Source organism: Panthera tigris, chromosome A1, assembly GCF_018350195.1.
Source record: "Panthera tigris isolate Pti1 chromosome A1, P.tigris_Pti1_mat1.1, whole genome shotgun sequence".
NCBI classification, from domain to species: Eukaryota; Metazoa; Chordata; class Mammalia; order Carnivora; family Felidae; genus Panthera; species Panthera tigris.
In genome coordinates, this window is record NC_056660.1 from 5,925,344 (window position 1) to 5,944,524 (window position 19,181).

The 19,181-nt window shown below is 44.0% G+C and overlaps 2 protein-coding genes across 3 annotated transcripts in view; both read right to left on the reverse strand.

The window, feature by feature from the left end:
- Positions 1-11,363, reverse strand: part of LOC102958974 (phospholipid-transporting ATPase IB-like) — a 220,089-nt gene extending 208,726 nt beyond the window's left edge. The window contains exon 1 of the mRNA XM_042985568.1: positions 11,202-11,363. The gene's annotated coding sequence lies outside the window, so the exon portion shown is untranslated. The remainder of the gene's footprint in view (positions 1-11,201) is intronic.
- A 3,044-nt stretch (positions 11,364-14,407) lies between these two features.
- The window catches only part of RNF6 (ring finger protein 6), a 36,838-nt gene continuing 32,064 nt past the window's right edge, over positions 14,408-19,181 (reverse strand). Inside the window, exon 7 of one of the 2 annotated variants that reach the window (XM_042986543.1) lies at positions 14,408-14,435. In XM_042986543.1, coding sequence (XP_042842477.1) covers positions 14,423-14,435 — 13 coding nt within the window. In that variant the 3' untranslated portion in view covers positions 14,408-14,422. Of the gene's footprint in view, positions 14,436-18,079; positions 18,408-19,181 lie in introns of those variants that run through there. The other variant, XM_042986477.1, reaches the window with a different exon arrangement.

A 19,181-nucleotide genomic window follows, 5' to 3' on the forward strand; every position in this document is an offset into this window, starting at 1 on the left:
TACTGATATTTACCATATTAGAAATTGCACTGGTACAAACATTCCTTAAAACAATCCAGCACTGCTTACTGAAACTAAATACATAAGCCCAAACCTCTGCCATCTACTCTAGGATCAATATACCACACACACACACACACACACACACACACACAAGCACACAAACACACTACAGGGCAAATTCATAAGAAGACACATACAAGACATACAAGTTCATAGAGGCAGGAACAGTTGGGAATAACCTAAGTGTGAGTAGAGGAAAAAAATAAGCTATGGTATGTGAATGCAATAAAGTAACATGCACCAGTCAGAAGCATGTTATATAAAGTAACATGAATAGGTCCTGAAAACCTAATAGTTTATCAGTTAGCCAAATGAGATTTATAGCACAATATCCTTTACATAAAATTGTAAAACTTATACAAAATAAGTATTATATGCTTTTCAAGGAAATATATTCAAAAGAGGGATGACTAGGGCGGGGGAAAGCATTAAATACATGAGGGAGTGAGGAGTATGGAAATGCCGGCAGGCAGATAGAGAAAAATCGCTAAGGTAAAATGAAAGAACAAAGATGTAGCCTTTCTGGGCCAATGATTTCGTATTACTAATAAGGAATATGATCAATGGATGACTCCATTCTGAGCACCTGAGATCCTTAAAAAACAAAGCACTTACTTTACGTGAGCAGAAACACTGTTGAGACTTCAGTTAGATTAAATGTTTCTTTAAATGTGAAAACCAGGGGCACTTGGGTGGCTCAGTTGGTTAAGCGTCCAACTCTTGATTTCGGTTCAGGTCATGATCTCCCAGTCATGAGATCAAGCCCTGAATCAGGCTCTGTAGTGAGCATGGAGCCTGCTTAAGATTCTCTCTCTTTCACTCTCTCTCTCTCTCTCAAAAACATACATACATACATACATACATACATACATACATACATAAAACTATTCATAGGGCATATATAATAAGTATCCCACAGGAATTCATGAGTGAGCTGACCTTAAAAGAAACAGTCCATTCTCCTGAATAAGGTTAAACACTATATAATATGAAAGGACAGTTCAAAGAAATGCTGAAAAAAAATAAAATTTCTCTGTTGAACAAATATACTATCACGTTTTTCTAAGTTGGGCTGTCCTGGTATTCAGCAGAGTAATTCTAAATTACATTTCGGGCAAAGTTGTAAGTGCAAGTGAACTACTTTTTAATTAAATATGTGTGAATCTGAAATTCTACACTGATATTTTGTGACATTTTTACAGGATGCAAGATGCTTAAGTACACACAGAAAACTTACAAAACACATCACTTCCGTAACTTCTTTTGATTTTTCTCTGTATTATGCTTTTCCATTATGATATTCCCATAGGCATGTATCCTATATTACATATCTTATAACATACTGTTAGGGAGGCTCTGGAATTACCCGGTTTCCTAAGGAAGAAACCAGAGCAGACCACAGGGAAGCTATAAGCTCTCGTTCAATCACCATGTATTTTGAGCACCATTTATATGTGATCCGTTGTTTTAGACACGATCATAGAGTGATCTACAGGACAGCTTCAGTGGAGAGCCCCACGACGGACGCAAGGAAAGCTTTCCCAGGCCACTTCCAGCAGCCCCATGCCACTCACCAGCAGACAACGTGGACTCTGCAAAACTTTTGTTCTTTTCCAAGCCAGCTCCCACCTCCAATCACATGACTAGATAATGCTCATGAGCATACGTAACACATACAAACATGAAATCGTGGCTGCTCAACTCATGATCCTCCAAGCTGTGATATTTCTAGGACGCTACCCACAAAAAGACCCAAAATCTTGAAATAAACACATTAACGCATCCAACTTACATTTCACTATGGAAATATAACATATAGGTAAAAATGTACGGGCATACTCATTAAGCTGTTCAGATAATGAGAATTTCTAATATGCAAAAAAAAAACAACACCTCACACTTTATGTGAGTTGATATAAACAAAAGTGATTACTGAAATATGGGGCGCCTGGGTGGCTCAGTGGGTTGAGCATCTGACTCCTGATTTCGGCTCAGGTCATGATCCCAGGGTCATGGAATCAGGCCCCATGTCAGGGTTCCACATTGGGCATGGAGCCTACTTGAGATTCTTTCTCTCTCCCTCTGCCCTTCTCTGCTCCCCTGCCTCAAATCAATTTTTTTTTAAAAGTGATTGCTGAAATAGTCAAAATCAGTGATTATAAGAACACTGAGGTTTTCTGCTGTTCATAAGATTACATGACTAAAATAACAGAAGAAAGAGAATGAGCAAATCATAAGTATATCCTGAGTCCTCTGGGCTATGGGGTGGCCAAGTGCTGAGGGGCTTCTCCTTCATGCTGGACAGCTGTTATCACCTCCTAAAGTGGAACAGGCACCTCCCACCACTCCACAAAACACAGGTGATACCAGGTTACCTTGTAGTATAGACTTTGCTAAAGTCTTAGTAGTAAATTAGAACAGAGCAGGGAGCAACTTGGAATTCAATATCAGACATCATTGTTCAAGTGTATGAGCAAATGGTCCCCAAGCCATAGCTTCACATAAGGCTAGCCTGGAAGTCTCTCTCCTTAGCCCTGACCTATAGCATCACTGATGAGCATACTTATCTCCTGGAGAGGAGGGTACTTGGGTCCTGTCTTTGATCCTCAAGTCATGGGCCCTGATCCCTTCTCTGGACCAGCCAGGAAAAGCAAAATGGGGAAAAAAAAAAAAAAAGCAAGAGACAGTCACTAGTTCAGCAGAAGTGACCTTCCCATGGCCAAGGTAACTACAGGAGCCAACTGTGTCTTCAACTTCTAGTCAATTCTCCCTATACTGTCCGAGTTGTCTTCCCTGGATTCTGTGGAAATAAATGAAGACCAACCAAATGAGAACAGGCAAAGTCCATTTCTTCTGAGCTTGCTCTAGCAAGGCAGACACCCACCATCACTCGCACTTTGGCAGGGCTGAAAAGCAGGCAGAAAAGTGATAAATTTTCACAGTGGAGGAGAGGGATGGCTCTAGGTGTGCCCCAACTCAAGGCTGTTGACATGGGGATGTGTAGGCGGGCTTCCAAAAAGTAGGCATCCTATGCAATTGTTAGGCGTGCACATTTGGCTTTTCCCCAGTTGGTCCTAAAGTGGAAGCGGACACAAAAATTGCAGCTCTCAGTTATGAATCAGAGCCTGGTCATCCGGGGGCCAACGGATACAGTGGTTCTTGTTTGGCTTCCGGGGCTGTTACTGGTCTGCCTTCCTACAAGTATGACTTGTAGATATTGGGCTGGCTTCCTGGGCTAGTTGCTGCAGATAGTGGTCAGGGTTCTACTGTTAAATTAGGTCTGGCCATCATGTTTGTACATTCTGCCTCTCAAGTCAAAATTCTCTGGCTCCCCATGGCCTACGGGATCAAGAACAGAGTCTTTAACAGAATACATCCGACCCTTCACCAACTGGCCCCTTAGCTGGTCTTCTGTCCTGTCCCTCCATCCTTTCACGTGAGGATCAAGACACTGAACCGTCCTCAGCACATGGAGCCCCTTCACACCTGACTCCTCCACAGGTACAGACCACCTAATACTGCCCTCCCTTGGCAAACCCTCGCTCGGATGTCCCCTCTTCTCTGCAGCCTTCCCTGATCTTCCCGCTGTTCGCTGTGGCCCTCTCCACTCTGCCCCTACCTCTACGTCAGCACTGCCAGCTGGTTATGATTTCTCGGTACACGTGTCTGATCACCAGGCCAGACGCTGACTTCCCCCAGGGCTGAGACTGTCTCATACTTTGTGTTTGGATCTAGCAAGAAGGAGTGCAGTATGAGTTTGCTCAGTTAATGAACAAATAAGCACACCTCTTATTGATAAGTACCTTGTATGGCTCACGAGAAGGCAAGAGCAAACAAAGGATGGATTCCTCTGGAAGGCCGTCTGCCACTGATGGACAGGACAAATATACGGCCCTTTCACACACACGCAAAGTGGTTTATTTTTCGTCCTTCCCTTCCTGTGCCTCATCATTCCCAGGGGAATTACATACATGTGAATATATGGTTTTAATCTCTTCCTACCACCACATTTAAGTTATCAGAGTATCAGTTGATGAAGTGATGTCAGCCCTTCATGTGCCATGACAGCTTGCTTCTGAGTCACTATCCTCGTCTCCAATGTGGAAGGTTTGCTTCCCTGGATGAACCTGAAGGGGAATGTCTCATGAGTTCACTGCGCTTGGAAATCAGCACTTTGAAACAGTCAGCTTCCATCCCCTAAGTCTGTATTTTTCAAGTGGAACATCACTTATAGCAAATCCTGTAACTGGACGAAGCGTAACGTAAGCCCAGGTGGCGGAAGGCAACCTCTTGAACACACTGAGGGAGAGATAAAGCGACTCGACCCCATATGCTCCTCCACACCACACCCAGCTTCGAGCCCCTCATCAGCTCTCAATAGGATGCCACGACCACGTGATGGGTTACAGTGGAGAGAAACTGACTGCGAGGCAGGCCGTCCTCCTAGACTGTCCACCGGGAGACTTGATGCCCACTCTCATATTAGTTCGGTAGGACCGCCCCAACAAAATGCCACAGACTACATGACTACATGATATAAATCTTATTTTCTCACAGTCCTGGAGGCTAGGAGTCCAAGGTGGTTTCTCCTGAGACCTCTCTCCTTGCCTTGCAGACGGCCACCTTCTTGCTGTGTTCTCACGTGGTCCTTCCTCTGTGGACACACATGCTGGTGGCTCTCTGTGGATTCTAATCTCTTCTGACAAAGGATACCAGTCACAGTGGAGTAAGGCCCACTCTAAAGGCCTCATTTTAACATAATTACTTCTTGAAAGGCCCTATTTCCAATTATAGACACATTCTGAGGTACTAGGGATTGGGACTTCATTATACAAATGGCGGGGGGGGGGAAGAAGGACATAATTCAACCCATAACAATTGTCAAGGGGTCAGGTGTCTCTGAGGCTTTAGCAGCCAAGGAGCTTAGTACCAATCAAGGTGCTCATTTTCTGAATCAGGGGCATTTTAAGAGAATCCCTGACACAAAGAATAGGGAGCTTCCACCTCCAGCCTCTGGGTCCCCAGGCATTGTCACCATCTCTTCTCCAAGGTACCTGGTGGGTAAGTGTAGGATATCCTAAGGACTTATCACATTTTCCTCCCTAAGATAAAGCTTGGCTTACTCATCTTTGGTGCCCTGGTTACCATCACAGCTCCTGGCATCTCAAAAAATTACTTACAAATGTACTTTCTTTGCAAACCATGAAAGTGAAGAAAACTGGGGAGGGTTGGAGAACCAGAAGAGGGTGCCACAAGGGAATCAGAGAGGGTGGGCCAGAAAACACTCTACCGTCCCTTCGCTTTTGCAGTGACCTCCCTGTACAGAAGCGTTCACTTCCAAGTCACAGCAAGATGCAAGGCAATTTCCAGTTTGAAACTCTGCATGGAAAACAACAAAAATGCTAGCTTTCCTAGGATGCTCTCACACTTATTTAAAACTCATGAGGCTCAAGGGTTAGTGTCTATGTGTTTGACCACAAAAAGGTAGGAACACACCGCGCTCACCTTCCAGGGAAAACCAGCAGTATACTTGCACTGGACGAACCTAACTGTCAGTCTTAGGACACAAAGTGGTCCATTTCAACTCTTTAGAAGTGAAACTTGGAGAAAGATCTGACCAAGAGAAGGTGAAACCACTTAAGGGCAATGGGGGTCACCTGGGTTGTGAGACCTGATGCGAATAATGAAGGAGAATGAAGACAGACGAATAGGCTGGTAAACTCTGAACTGAAGTTCTACCTTTCTGGTGAGGACTGGCCATTGTTATGTAGGGAAATTTGCCTTCAGTTCACTTCCTAGTATTCTCTAGTCTGTACTTTTACTTTAAGCATGCTCTTTCCAGCCTCCCCTTTAAAGACTGCTATGAGGGGCGCCTGGGTGGCGCAGTCGGTTAAGCGTCCGACTTCAGCCAGGTCACGATCTCGCGGTCCGTGAGTTCGAGTCCCGCGTCAGGCTCTGGGCTGATGGCTCAGAGCCTGGAGCCTGTTTCCGATTCTGTGTCTCCCTCTCTCTCTGCCCCTCCCCCGTTCATGCTCTGTCTCTCTCTGTCCCAAAAATAAATAAAAAACGTTGAAAAAAAAATTTAAAAAATAAAGACTGCTATGGATTGAACTATGTCCTTCAAAAAGATATGTTGGTGGCCAATGCCTGGTATCTGAGAGCATGGCCTAGTGTGGACATAGGGTCTTTGCAGATGTAATCAAGTTAAGATGATGTCGTTAGGTGGATCCTAACCCAACAGAACTGGTATCCATATAAGAGGGGAAATGCAGGGGCGCCTGGGTGGCTTGGTCGGTTAAGCGTCCGACTTCGGCTCAGGTCATGATCTCACGGTCCGTGAGTTCGAGCCCCGCGTAGGGCTCTGTGCTGACAGCTCAGAGCCTGGAGCCTGCTTCCGATTCTGTGTCTCCCTCTCTCTCTGACCCTCCCCGACTCATGCTCTGTCTCTCTCTGTCTCAAAAATAAATAAACGTTAAAAAAAAATTAAAAAAATAAATAAATAAAAAAAAGAGGGGAAATGCCATATAAAGTCAGAAACACAAAGAGAATGCCATGTGATGATGGACAGAAAGACTGAAGTGACATATCTACCAGCAAGGGAACACCAAGAAATGACAGCCACTGCCAGAAACCAGGAAGAGGCAGGACAGGATTCTATTCAGAATCTCAGATGGAGCCCAGGTCTATGGACACCTTGATCTCGGACTTGCATCCTCCAGAGCTGTGAGAACACATTTCTGTTGTTTGAAGCCAACTGGTTTGTTGTGCTCCAAGAAACTGACACAAAACTTCAGGACACAACAGCTCTAAGGAACTGATATGAAGACAAACGTCTTGGAAGCAGTGTCTATACCGGCCAACCTTACTTCATCAACTCCCATGAGCCATTCAACTTAATGAAATTTGTCTGCCATCACTCCACGGAAACCGCTTGCAAAGATCACCAATGTCCTACTTGTCAGAAGCTCCGATAGAACCTTCTTAGAACCCATGTCGCTTCTTGGCAGCATCCTCTTCCTCTGCCCATCTCCTAAATATCAATGGTCAGCATAACTCTGTCCTGGTTCCCTTTCTTTCTCATTTGAAGCCCTCCTACTGCTAGAGCCCATCCATTCTTCAACACCCAGGTGATCATCATAACCATGAGAGAAGCCCAAAGTCAAATCACCCTAAATCTCTTCCAGCTTACATTTTCTATTAAGTCGAGAAACGGTTTCTACAATCTACCCTGCTGCCAGAAACCGAACATCCTTCAGCTTACTCTCTTACTCTCCACACATCTAACTTATAAACAATTTCCTCTTAAATACCTTCCCATTAGCCATTGCCAAAAGGCTACTGTAAGCCACTTGTTCCTCTCCTGCACTGTTGCAAGACCCTCCTACCTCTAGTTATGCTCTATACTACGATGCTTCTTTCTTTCCAAAATACAAATACGATGCTACTCTGCTTAAAAACACTACTGCCCTTGGGGCACCTGGGCGGCTCAGCCGGTTGAGCGTCCGACTTTGGCCCAGGTCATGATCTTGCGGTTTGTGGGTTCGAGCCCCGTGTCGGGTTCTGTGCTGACAGCCCGGAGCCTGGAGCCTGCTTCAGATTCTGTGTCTCCCTCTCTCTCTGTCCCTCCCCTGCTCGTGCTCTGTCTCTGTCTCTCAATAATAAATAAATGTTTAAAAAAAGTTAAAAAACAAACAAACAACAACAAAACACTACTGCCCTCAAAATGGAGTCCAAGCTCCTTAACAAGAGTGTTCTATGACCTGACCCCTGGTTACTTACCTGATCTTGCCTCTCACCCTCCATGTTCCAATTAGATTACACATTGAACAACTTTCGGGTCCGTACACACTCTATTCACCTCCTTGCCTATAAACCGTGGCATGTGATACCTCACAGACCGTAATTCCCATAAGGACAAGAACCGTGTCTAATTCAACATTCTATCTCCAATGCCAGGCAGTGTGCCTGAAAACTGGCAGGTGTTCAACACTTGTTAAAAATGGGAACGTACTTGTATATGTTCCGCCTCAGAGCCTTCTCAGAAGCTGAAGTGGAAGGCCACCGGTCTGTTCAAACTCTACCTAGAAACATGGGAGAATTGCTGTTTCCTCTGCTCCCCAGACCCTGTCACCATGCCCCCTCTAAGGGCAAACCTTTACCACTGGCAGAAAGCAGACTTCTATCCTTCAAACAAGTAGTTCAAGAAGACATGCGGAACATTCCCGGTGGAATGGAGTTCCCACTGACCACAGCAGTGACCCTGAGAACAAACACACTGTTATAGTAGCTGTTCCTCACTCCATCACTGTCTCCTTATCCCCATCCCTCACTCACGCTTTGTAAGGTGTTACCCAATGGTTCAGCAGTTGAATCTGCAAATACTTTGAAAAAAAAAATCCACATTTGGAGCTCTGTTAAGATTTTCAGCTTAAAATAAATTCAGGGGTGCCTGGGTGGCTCAGTCGGTTGAGCGTTCAACTTAAGCTCAGGTCATGATCTCACAGCTCATGGGTTTGAGCCCCGCGTCGGGCTCTGTGCTGATGGCTCAGAGCTTGGAGCCTGCTTCGGATTCTGCATCTCCGTCTCTCTCTGTCCCTCCGCCACTCACACTCTGTCTCTCTCTCTCTCTCAAATATAAATAAGCATGTTAAAAAAATTAAATTCAAATGTTCAGAAACTTTAAAAATGCACTCCTGGGTAACTTGATTTAAATGAGAAAATAAATAAGAAATTATAAACCGTTTAGGATAATCATTAGCGAATGAAACGTCCTTGGTATCCAAACCTGTGGCTATAGCAATCTTTAGGTCTCGACGGTTCACCACTGTAAGTAGTGGGTAGAGAAATCTTTATTGATAGAGTAGGATCTGAGCTGGTTTTCCCAAAATAAATACATTATCAAAGCCCTTACCCCCAGAAATCCTCCTCACTGGTTTACTGGGGCCAGAGTAAGGACCTCCAACACTGAATCTAGGAAGAAGAATCTAGAGATTGTGTTGACATTTGATGGTCTGAAATTAAAATCATAATGACATCAATAAAGACTCTATGATGCATAATGATGCACCTTTCCACCGACTACATGTAAGAACTACTCAATAGTGATTAACAGTATGTACTTGGAAATAACACATCCCTGAGTCCAAATCCCAGCCCAGCCACTGATTTTGCAGCTTTGGGCAAGTTTTCTTAATTTTTTTCTGAAACCCAATTTCCTCATCTATATGCTGAAGAAAAGCTATTGCTATGGGTTGTTACAAATATTAAGATTGAATATGTATAGCATTCAGCCCAGTTTCTGATACATATACATTGATTAAATAATATTTATTGTTATTACATCTCATTTCATTTCTCCAGAAAGGTTAAGTAAATTGCCTAAAAAGGGAGCGCTAGAATTGGAGCCAGGCTCCTGAGTCAGTCTTGACTTCATGGGTTTTTTTATACGTTATGATTTCTAAACCCAGTACAACACAAATTTGCTCACGATGCTAAACATATACAGCCAAGTTTTTTTCCTTTTGTTTCTTTTCAGTTGGCTCGCCTTATAACCACACACAGATTATGAAGCTTATCCAATTCTCACAGTGCATGGAGAGCCAGAGCGAGCAGTTAACTTTAACATCCTGGAGCCAACACTGACACTGATAGGCTAATGTTGACCTTGTGACCTTGATAGGCACATTATCTGTTTATATTCCGATCCCTGACAAACACCACCAAACTGATTTTGGTTCCCGGCAAAACCTGGATAGATAGGCTGGAGCCACCCTACTCAAGGTCACTAACTCATTCTCTGTATCATCAAACACAAAGTCGGGAATTACACAGAGGGAAGATAGGACAAAACCAGTATCCATGAACTCCAGGTTGTATGGGTTCAGAGATTTATTAGTTCTCTGAATCAATGCTAAGTATCAGTTTCCTGTGGCTGCAGTAACAAATTATCACGAACCTGGTAGCTTAAAACACCAGAAATGTATTCTCCCACAGCTCTCGAGGCCAGAAATGCAAAATTAGTTGTAGTGAACCAAAAATCAAGGTGTCCACACAGCACCTTGCTCCCCCTGGAGGCTCTAAGGAAGAATCTGGTCCTTGTCCCTTCCAGCTTCTGATTGCCGACACTCCTTGGCTTGTGGCCATACCACTCCGATCTCTGCTTTTGTCTTCACATGGCCTTCTTCTCTTTTTCCTGTGTCCAATCTCCCTCTGCCTCCCTCTTAAAGGATTGTATTTAGGGCCCACGCATCTGATCCAGGACAACCTCTCCCATCTCAAGAGCCTTTTTGTTTTTTTTAATCACAGCTGCGAACTCTTTTCTAAATGAGGTAACTAACATTCACAGGTTCCAGGCATTAGGATGTGGCTATCTTAGCGAGTGGGGTGCATGTTTCAGCCTACCACAATGGGCTTGTACCTCCCAAAACGCAGCATCTAAGTAATCCATCAGTCTCGCTCCTAAGATGTAAAATGGGCCCGCCTAATCACAAATCTACATTCTTTCCCAAGATTTAACCGGAAACACCTGAAGACTCAAGCATGATCCCTAAAAGAGTTGAACTTTTGCTCCTACGGTTCTTCATGCAAGAGTGCTGGGTGTCTGGTGAGTTGCCCCTGTGCAACCATTTAATACGTGCCCGATGAGTCTTCTCGTACATACACCACTGACTGCCTTCGTTTCCTCTAGCACGGTAATTAGTGGAAAGAATACATTATAGGGAATATACAGCCTTAAGAAGAAATGTTTTTGCAATGCGTAGCTTAAAAAAAACAAAAAACAAAAAACAGAGCAAATCTCGTAAAGGGCCTCTGGGAAAGTAAAGCTGTCCCCTGTACAGCCTTCCAGAAGCTGACCCTCCAAATAGGGAGATAAAGCGGGAACACAAGCACCGACAACACAAGCTGCCACGGAACGAACGCAGGGCTCGCTTTTCCCAGTGGCCGGTGATGCGGAAAGCCAACCTCTCTGCTTCCCGCTCTTCCCCCAGCCCCGGCCACAAACAACCCCGTGAGAGAAGTGCTGGCACTCGCCCCGCTCACAGAGGAAGTGGGTGCCAGGAGGCCAGGTCGTCAGCCAGTCACCGGACTTGAAGTGACCCAGCCGGCGCTGCCGTGTCCCCAGAGCGCCCAGCCACTACCTCTCTCGCGCCCGCGTTTCTCTGCAGAGGGCTCGCAGGGGGCCCCGGTGCGCTAGTTCGGACGAAGGGCGGGACAGGGATGTCGCGGGCGGCCGGGTCCGCAACCTGGCGTCGCACCACACGGCCGGCTCGGGGGACTGCGCCCAGCGCGCGCTCCAGCCGGACTCGGGGCCGCGCCCGCCACCGACGCACCCGCGGCTCGGCGGCCTTTGAGCCTCGGCTAGGGGGCCGCGCGCGCGCACGCGCACACGCTCACGCAAAGGCGCGCACGCGCACACCCGCCAAGGGCTAGACCCTGAACTGCCGGAGCTTTGGAGGTGGGCCTCCTGGGCCGCCGTTGTCCGCTCGGCCGGGCGACACCGACGGTCGCGCGTGTCTTAGCCCTATGCTCCCAAATGTGAGCCGCGCTCAGGGTGTGCTGACGCTCCGTCCTCGGATCACCGCTTGCAAACCGCAGAAGAGGGCGGAAGCGTCAGGTTTCTGTTCCCTGCGCCTTTTTTTCTCACCCGCCCACCGCCGACCGGACCTTCGCGCCGCCGACTTCTCCAGAGCTTCGCCCGGTCTGAGGTTCGGGGTGCGTGCTGTCTCTGCAGCCCGCCGAGCCACGGGCCTGAGGACAGCTTGTGCTGCACCATGGGCACCTCTGGCCCTGGCTGCAACGCGGGGGATCCCAGCCTTCGGACTGGAAACCTGGCAAGAAACAACACGACGGAAAAAAGATCTCGAAACTTGAGCCGGCTCAGAAAGGTGGTTGTTTGGTGGTCATACGGGTCTAATAGTCTCGGGGATAGTGGAGTATGAGAGTTCTTGGGGTGTCCGGTGTAGCTGGTAGGAATGTCAGGCCGCGAACTCGGTCTGGTGAACAAGAAATATCGAGCCTCTTAATATTCTGGATCTCAGTTAATTTCTGACTCCTCGGAACCACAGCCAGTCACCGTTTCCTGCTCCCATCGAATCGGCTGGTTACAAAATAAAAATTACCCCAGTCCTTCTTGGGGTTACTAGGGATTAGACCAAATTCTGACCTGGCGGGGAAATTAATGGTTTAGTTGCCTACCAAAAGACACATTGCCAGTAGGTGACAGGATTCACACCCAGTATTCCTGGACTCCAGAGGTTGTACTCTCAACCAAGATACTAGATCTCTTTCTGAGATGTTTATCCTCAGCCCTGTTTGAAACCAGGTTGGATCACAGTGCTCTGAAGCATAAAGGACACGACCAGAAGTCAGAAGGTGACCTAAAACAAGACTCTATAGTTCTCTGATCTTCAGTTTCCTCTGGATGAAATGGGGTTAACGTCCAAGGTCCAGGAATTCTAGAGAGGGTAACTGTTCGTTTGAAGACCACCCTCCAGCTCATCCTAATGATGGCTCCTGGCCGACAGATTTTCAAGCATAGGTGCAGCAGCTCCAAGGTGAAGTGGCCTCATTGATGCAAAGCTAGATTCTATACCACTCAACTGGTACGCAAGGACAGGTGAGAAATGCTAATGGTGCAAAGGAGGCAAAGGAGGGAGCTACCCACTCCCTCCACTCCCTCTCCACCTCCCCTCAAACAGACATAGACAACGTAACTGTGCCACATGGGAAGAGAGGCTGACCCTTGAGACCATGAGTCTAGTCAAAATGCTACTGATCATTTCAGAGAGAACCCTCACATCATATATGATTGAGTACCAGCTCCTCCTGGAATTAGCATTAGCAGCAGTCCAGCTGAATTTACATTTCACTTTCCAAAACAAATGTAACCAAAAGAAGAAGAAGAAGAAGAAGAAGAAGAAGAAGAAGAAGAAGAAGAAGAAGAAAAAGAGCAGGACCTTACAGGCACTGCTTAGGCACATTCACTGACTTCCTTGAAGCTAGAGGCCAGTGACACACAAAAGTGTAGACGTGGGCAAGTTTTAAGTGAAATCTGTAGCTATTCTCTCCCTCTCTGTGGGGGCCTTAGTTGGCAAGTCAGAACAGATTCCTGAAGAGGGTTCTGGTTGTGTGAAAACTGATTTGCAGACAAAGGCTTGCACTCCCCTGAGGTCAGAGGGAGTTTTCTTAAGTTTAAGATATAATCAAAATGGTTCCTATTATAACAGACCCTTGGATGCAAATGAACAGCTTTGCTCAGTCACTCAAATGGCAGGCTCATTTAGGCATAAAATCAATCGCTGTGTTATTTATGTATATGTTCATGTGAAATTTTACATTTCATTCCAAATAGGAAAGAGATTTTTAATTGCTTCAGTTTGGACATTTTCACCTAAAATCCAAAGTATGCAGAAGGGAAATTCCATTTAAAGGCAATTTGAATGAATGGATGGATGGATGGATGGATGAAAGCAGTTGCCCCAATCTTATAGAAACCCTGCCTCTTTTCACTTCTGGGCCCTTTTATAGGCTGCAGGGAATAGGAATTCACCTAGCCTATCCCCCAGAACTCTTGGGTAATGGAAATTTAGGCTGAGTTCTAGACAGATCATGTTGACCCATTCTGATCTTTCAACTCACTGGAGATAGGGATTTCACAGTCTACTCCATAAACCACCTCCGTGTTTAATAACCCTCATCTTTGGAATTGTTTTCGTGGTTCTAATCCAGTCCCTCCTCCAACAATTTAGTATAACCTTAGATCTAGAAAATAACCTTAAAGGTTGTTGTATTAGTTTTCCAACAAATTTAATGGATTAAAACACACAAATTTATTATTTTCCAGCTCTGTACATTAGAATTCCAACAGAAATCAAAAACTCAACACAAGTCATAAAAGTCAAAGTGATAGCAGGGATGCGTTCCTTTTTGGAGGCTATGTATGGAGGCAGGGTGCTCTTTTCTTGCCTCTTCTACCTTTTAGAAGGTATTCCTTGCTTTATAGCCCCCTTCCTCTTTCTTCAAAGCCAGGAATGTTGTGCCTCTCTGCCTGTTATTCACATCATCCTTTGACTGTGACGTCAGCCAGGAAACATTGTCTGGTTTTAAGGACATGTGATTAGATTGTTCCCTCTATAATTCAGAATAACCTCCCCATTTTAAGGTCCTTACCTTCTTCACATGTATAAAATGCCTTCTGCCATGTAAGATAACACTCAAAGGTTCTATGAATTAGGACATAGACATTGTTGGGGGTCATTATTCTACTTACCACAGTCATCACTTCTAATTCTTTTCTATAAGAAGGAATTCCCTGATGGATGCTCCTCTAATCTGAATACTTCCACAGATGGGTAGGTTATTACTTCACCAGGCTGCAAAGGGTAATAATGTTGACCAACCCTAAATGTCAGAATATTCTTATGTTCAGTCCTTGTAGTTCCCATGCATAGTTGTCTTAAGAAGCACAGGAGAAAACCTAAACCAGTATCCCCACTTATACAATCCACCATATGAAGTTCTTAAAATAACAGAAGACAGCCAGAAGTTTTGCCTTTTATTCATTAGTTGAACAAACTGAATACCTATTGTATGTGGGTGCTATTCTAGGCACTAGGCACTAGTGATTAATCAGCCAGCCAAAGTCTCCAATCACATAATGCATTTCTTCTAGTAAAGGAAACAGATGGATAATCCAATAGACAACCTTAGCATCACCTTGAATACCACCCAAGGGTATCAAAATAATTTTTGAAAGAATTTGATATATATTAAAAAACATCATCTGTTTAGCCGACCTGATACTCTATATGGAAAACCCAAAAGATTCCACCAAAAAAACTGCTAGAACTGATCCATGATTTCAGCAAAGTCATAGGATATAAAATCAATGCACAGAAATAGGTTGCATTCCTATACACCAACAATGAAGCAACAGAGAATCAAGGAATTGACCCCATTTACAATTGCACCAAAAAACATAAAATACCTAGGAATAAACCTAACCAAAGAGGTGAAAAATCTATACACTGAAAACTATAGAAAGCTTATGAAAGAAATTGAAGAAGACACCACACAAAAAGGAAAATATTCCATGCTGACGGATTGGAAGAACAAATATTGTTAAAATGCCAATACTGCTCAAAGCAATCTACGTATCAATGCAATCCCTATCAAAATAGCACCAGCATTCTTCACAGAGCTAGAACAATCCTAAAATTTGTACAAAACTAGAAAAGACCCCAAATAGCCAAAGCAATCCTGAAAAAGAAAACCAAAGCAGGAGGCGTCACAATCCCAGACTTCAAGCTGTATTACAAAGCTGTAATCATCAAGACAGTATGGTACTGGCACAAAAACGGACAGGCAGATCAATGAAACAGAATAGAGAACTCAGAAATAGACCCACAAATGTATGATCAACTAATCTTTGACAAAGAGTAGGAAAGAATACCCAATGGAATAAAAACAGTCTGTTCAGCAAATGGTGCTGGGAAAACTGGACAGTGACAGGCATAAAAATGAACCTGGACCACTTTCTTAACACCATACTCAAAAATAAACTCAAAATGGATGAAAGACCTAAATGTAAGACAGGAAGTTATCAAAATCCTAGGGGAGAAAGCTGGCAAAAACCTCTTTGACCTTGGCCACAGCAACTTCTTACTCAACACGTCTCTGGAGGCAAAGGAAACGAAAGCAAAAATGAACTTTGGGACATCATCAAAATAAGAAGCTTCTGCACAGCAAAAGAAACAATCAGCAAAACTAAAAAGCAACCGATGGAATGGGAGAAGATATTTGCAAATGACATATCAGATAAAGGGTTGGTATCCAAAATCTATAAAGAACTTTTCAAGCTCAACACCCCAAAAACAAATAATACAATGAAGAAATGGGCAAAAGACACGAATAGACACTTTTCCAAAGAAGACGTCCAGATGGCTAACAGACACATGAAGAAATGCTCAACATTATTCATCATCAGGGAAATACAAATTAAAACCACAGTGAGATACGACCTCATTCCAGTCAGAATGGCTAAAATTAACAACTCCGGCAACAACAGATGTTGGCAAGGATGTGGAGAAAGAGGATCTCTTTTGCACTGCTGGTGGGAATGCAAACTGGTGTAGCCACTCTGGAAAACAGTATGGAGGTCCTTCAGAAAGTTAAAAATAGGACTACCTTATGACCCAGTGATTGCACCACTAGGTATTTATCCAAGGGATACAGGTGCGCTGATTCATAGGGTCACATGCACCCCAATGTTGATAGCAGCACTATCGACAACAGCTGAAATAGGGAAAGAGCCCAAATGTCCATCGACAGATGAATGGATAAAGAAGATGTGGCATATATATAATGAAGTATTACTCGGCAATCAAAAAGCATGAAATCTTACCATTTGCAACTATGTGGATGGAATTAGAGGATATTAATTAACATCCTCTAATATAAAATTAGTCGTCATATAAAATAATGAGTAATTTTCCATTAGCAAAATTTGTTAGAGAAAGACAAATGTATGATGGCACTCATGTAGAATCTAAGATGCAAAACGGATGAACATAAGGGAAGGGAAGCAAAAAGAATATAAAAACAAGGAGGGGGGCAAAACATAAGAGACTCTTAAATACAGAGAACAAACTGAGGATTGCTGGAGGGGTTGTGCGTGGGGGGATGGGCTAAATGGGTAAGGGGCATTAAGGAAGACACTTGTTGAGATGAGCACTGGGTGTTATACATAGGGGCTGAATCACTGGAATCTGCCCCTGAAATCATTACTGTACTATATGCTAACTAACTTGGATGTAAATTAAAAAATAAATAAATAAAAAAATTTTAAAAAATAAATAATATTGTGTTCATTAAAAAAAGTTTTAATATGGCTAATTAAGTAACATGAAATATGAAAAATGTAAGCTCTCAGTGATCCTAACAGTAAGCGGCTAAAAACAACAGCAAAAAACAATGTCCACAGCCATACAAAACAATTCGTTAGTAACCATTCCAGGTACTGAGATATCAAGTCCTTTGTCTGAAAGCAGGCAACTAAAAAAAAAAAAGAATCAAACATTTATTCTAGTTTTTGTGTACAAATGCAGCAGCCCTAGTTGATTAAAGAAAATGTTTTACACAAAATGTGGAAAATATTAAACTTAATTAGAATGTCGGCTTTTTACAACATGTAATGAATGATCTCACTCAAGCACAGGTCATCAATGAAGGAAACCATTAGATGAAAGTGTGATGGGAACTTCATGGTGGAAAGATCGGCTGTCACCACCTGATCCATCAAGCCATAACTGTGATTAATCGTGCTTCCAAAGATGGCCCCAATGACATCGCCCATCCCTTTTCCTAATGTGACCTGAGACCACCCCATCAAGAGCTAGAGTCTCTTCCCAGTCATTTTGATTTAGACTGGTCTTATGGCTTGTTCTGACCAATGGAATGAGGTGGAAGTCATGCTATGTGTCTTCCAAGGCTGGGCCTTCAGAGACCTGCAACTTCTGGCTTTATCACTTCGAACACACCCTCTTCAAAGCCAGTTGTCTCATAAGACAACCCAGAGACCATTGTGCCATAAGGAAGCCCAAACTAGCTATGTGAAAAGAGAGGCTACATGGATGAAAGCTGACGAGCCAGACATGAAACCTTGTTGCACCTACGACCCCAGTGCAGCCACGAGCTGAATGCTGTAGAATGAATGATCCCAGCCAATGTTGTATGGATGATCAGGAAAAACTGCCCAGCCAAGCCCTGCCCAAACCATTATATGTGGAATTGTAAGCAAATAAAAGGGTTATTGTTTTAAGCCAACAACAACAACAACAACAACAAAAAACTGTCTAGCAATTATGGTGGGGCAGGTAAAACTGGTTAGACCTTTATACATGTATTTTATATTTTAGAATTGTTTACATGTTTAATAATGGAAGAACACCAAAAGCTTTACAGAGACACAGTCCTCTGAAGGTCTCACTCTAGCCCTGAGGGAGAAATAGTTGTAAGTGAAGCAGAACAGTTTCAATTAGAGTAATCAAAGATGGCTTCCTGGAAAAAAGTAGAGCCTTCCAAGATGACCTTCCAAGATTTTAATAAGCAAAGACTAGGCAGGGGACATTCTGTAGATTCCTACTGACACCATGGAGCCAGATGAGAGGGAGAATTGGGGCAGATAAGCCTTTTAGTCTGGGCATATGGCTGAAGATAGGGTGTAATCTGGATGTTTTATTCTAGTGGTTAAATAGAAGTCTTCTTAAAGGCACAGAGAAGACTAGGAATTCAGTGGCAGTGGAATAGCACACCTCTGGCATCTCCTCATACTACCTGCGAAGATTCTGTAAAGCAAGACAGAACCAAAAGTCAGACATAGAGGATAAGCAAGGCACTTGGAAAGTTGGACTCCCCAGTCCAAAGATATTTTCTCACATAATCAGTGGCACATTGGAATGGGGAATTCTGACTCTGTAATGCCCAAAAGGAAGGTTAACTCGAGCCAACAGATGGTCTCTTCAGAAATAACATGAAGGTGGGACACTGGGGTGGCTCAGTCGGTCGAGCACACAACTCTTGATCTCTGCTCAGGTCATGATCTCAAGGTTCATGAGTTCAAGCCCCACATCGGGCTCAACACCAACAGTGCAGAGCCTGCTCGGGATTCTCTCTCTCTGCGCCTCTCTCTGCGCCTCTCTCCCCGGCTCTCATTCCCCAGCGCGCGCTCTCTCTCTCTCTCTCTCTCAAAATAAATAAATAAATAACTTTAAAAAAAGACGTTCATTGGACTGAGTTATCTGATGACAACTTCTCCATTGTTGGGAAAGTGATGCATTTTGTAATTAACATTTGAGGTCTCTCCTTCAGTTTGGCCTTCTTCTTAGAATGCTTTGTTGCCAAATGATTAAGTTTGTATATTTATTTTAGGCATGTTTGCCTTTAAGATTCAGAGGGATTCGGACGTTTGTTTGGCTACAGATTAACGTCAGTCATAGGTCTGAAGACCTTCTGAATGATTGCTGGAAGTGTTTCTGGCATTGTTTTGTATCCTGTGATGATAATCTTGCTCTCAGTGTTTCCTGTTTTTAAATTCTGTTGGGTCCCTAAGGGGTATGCTC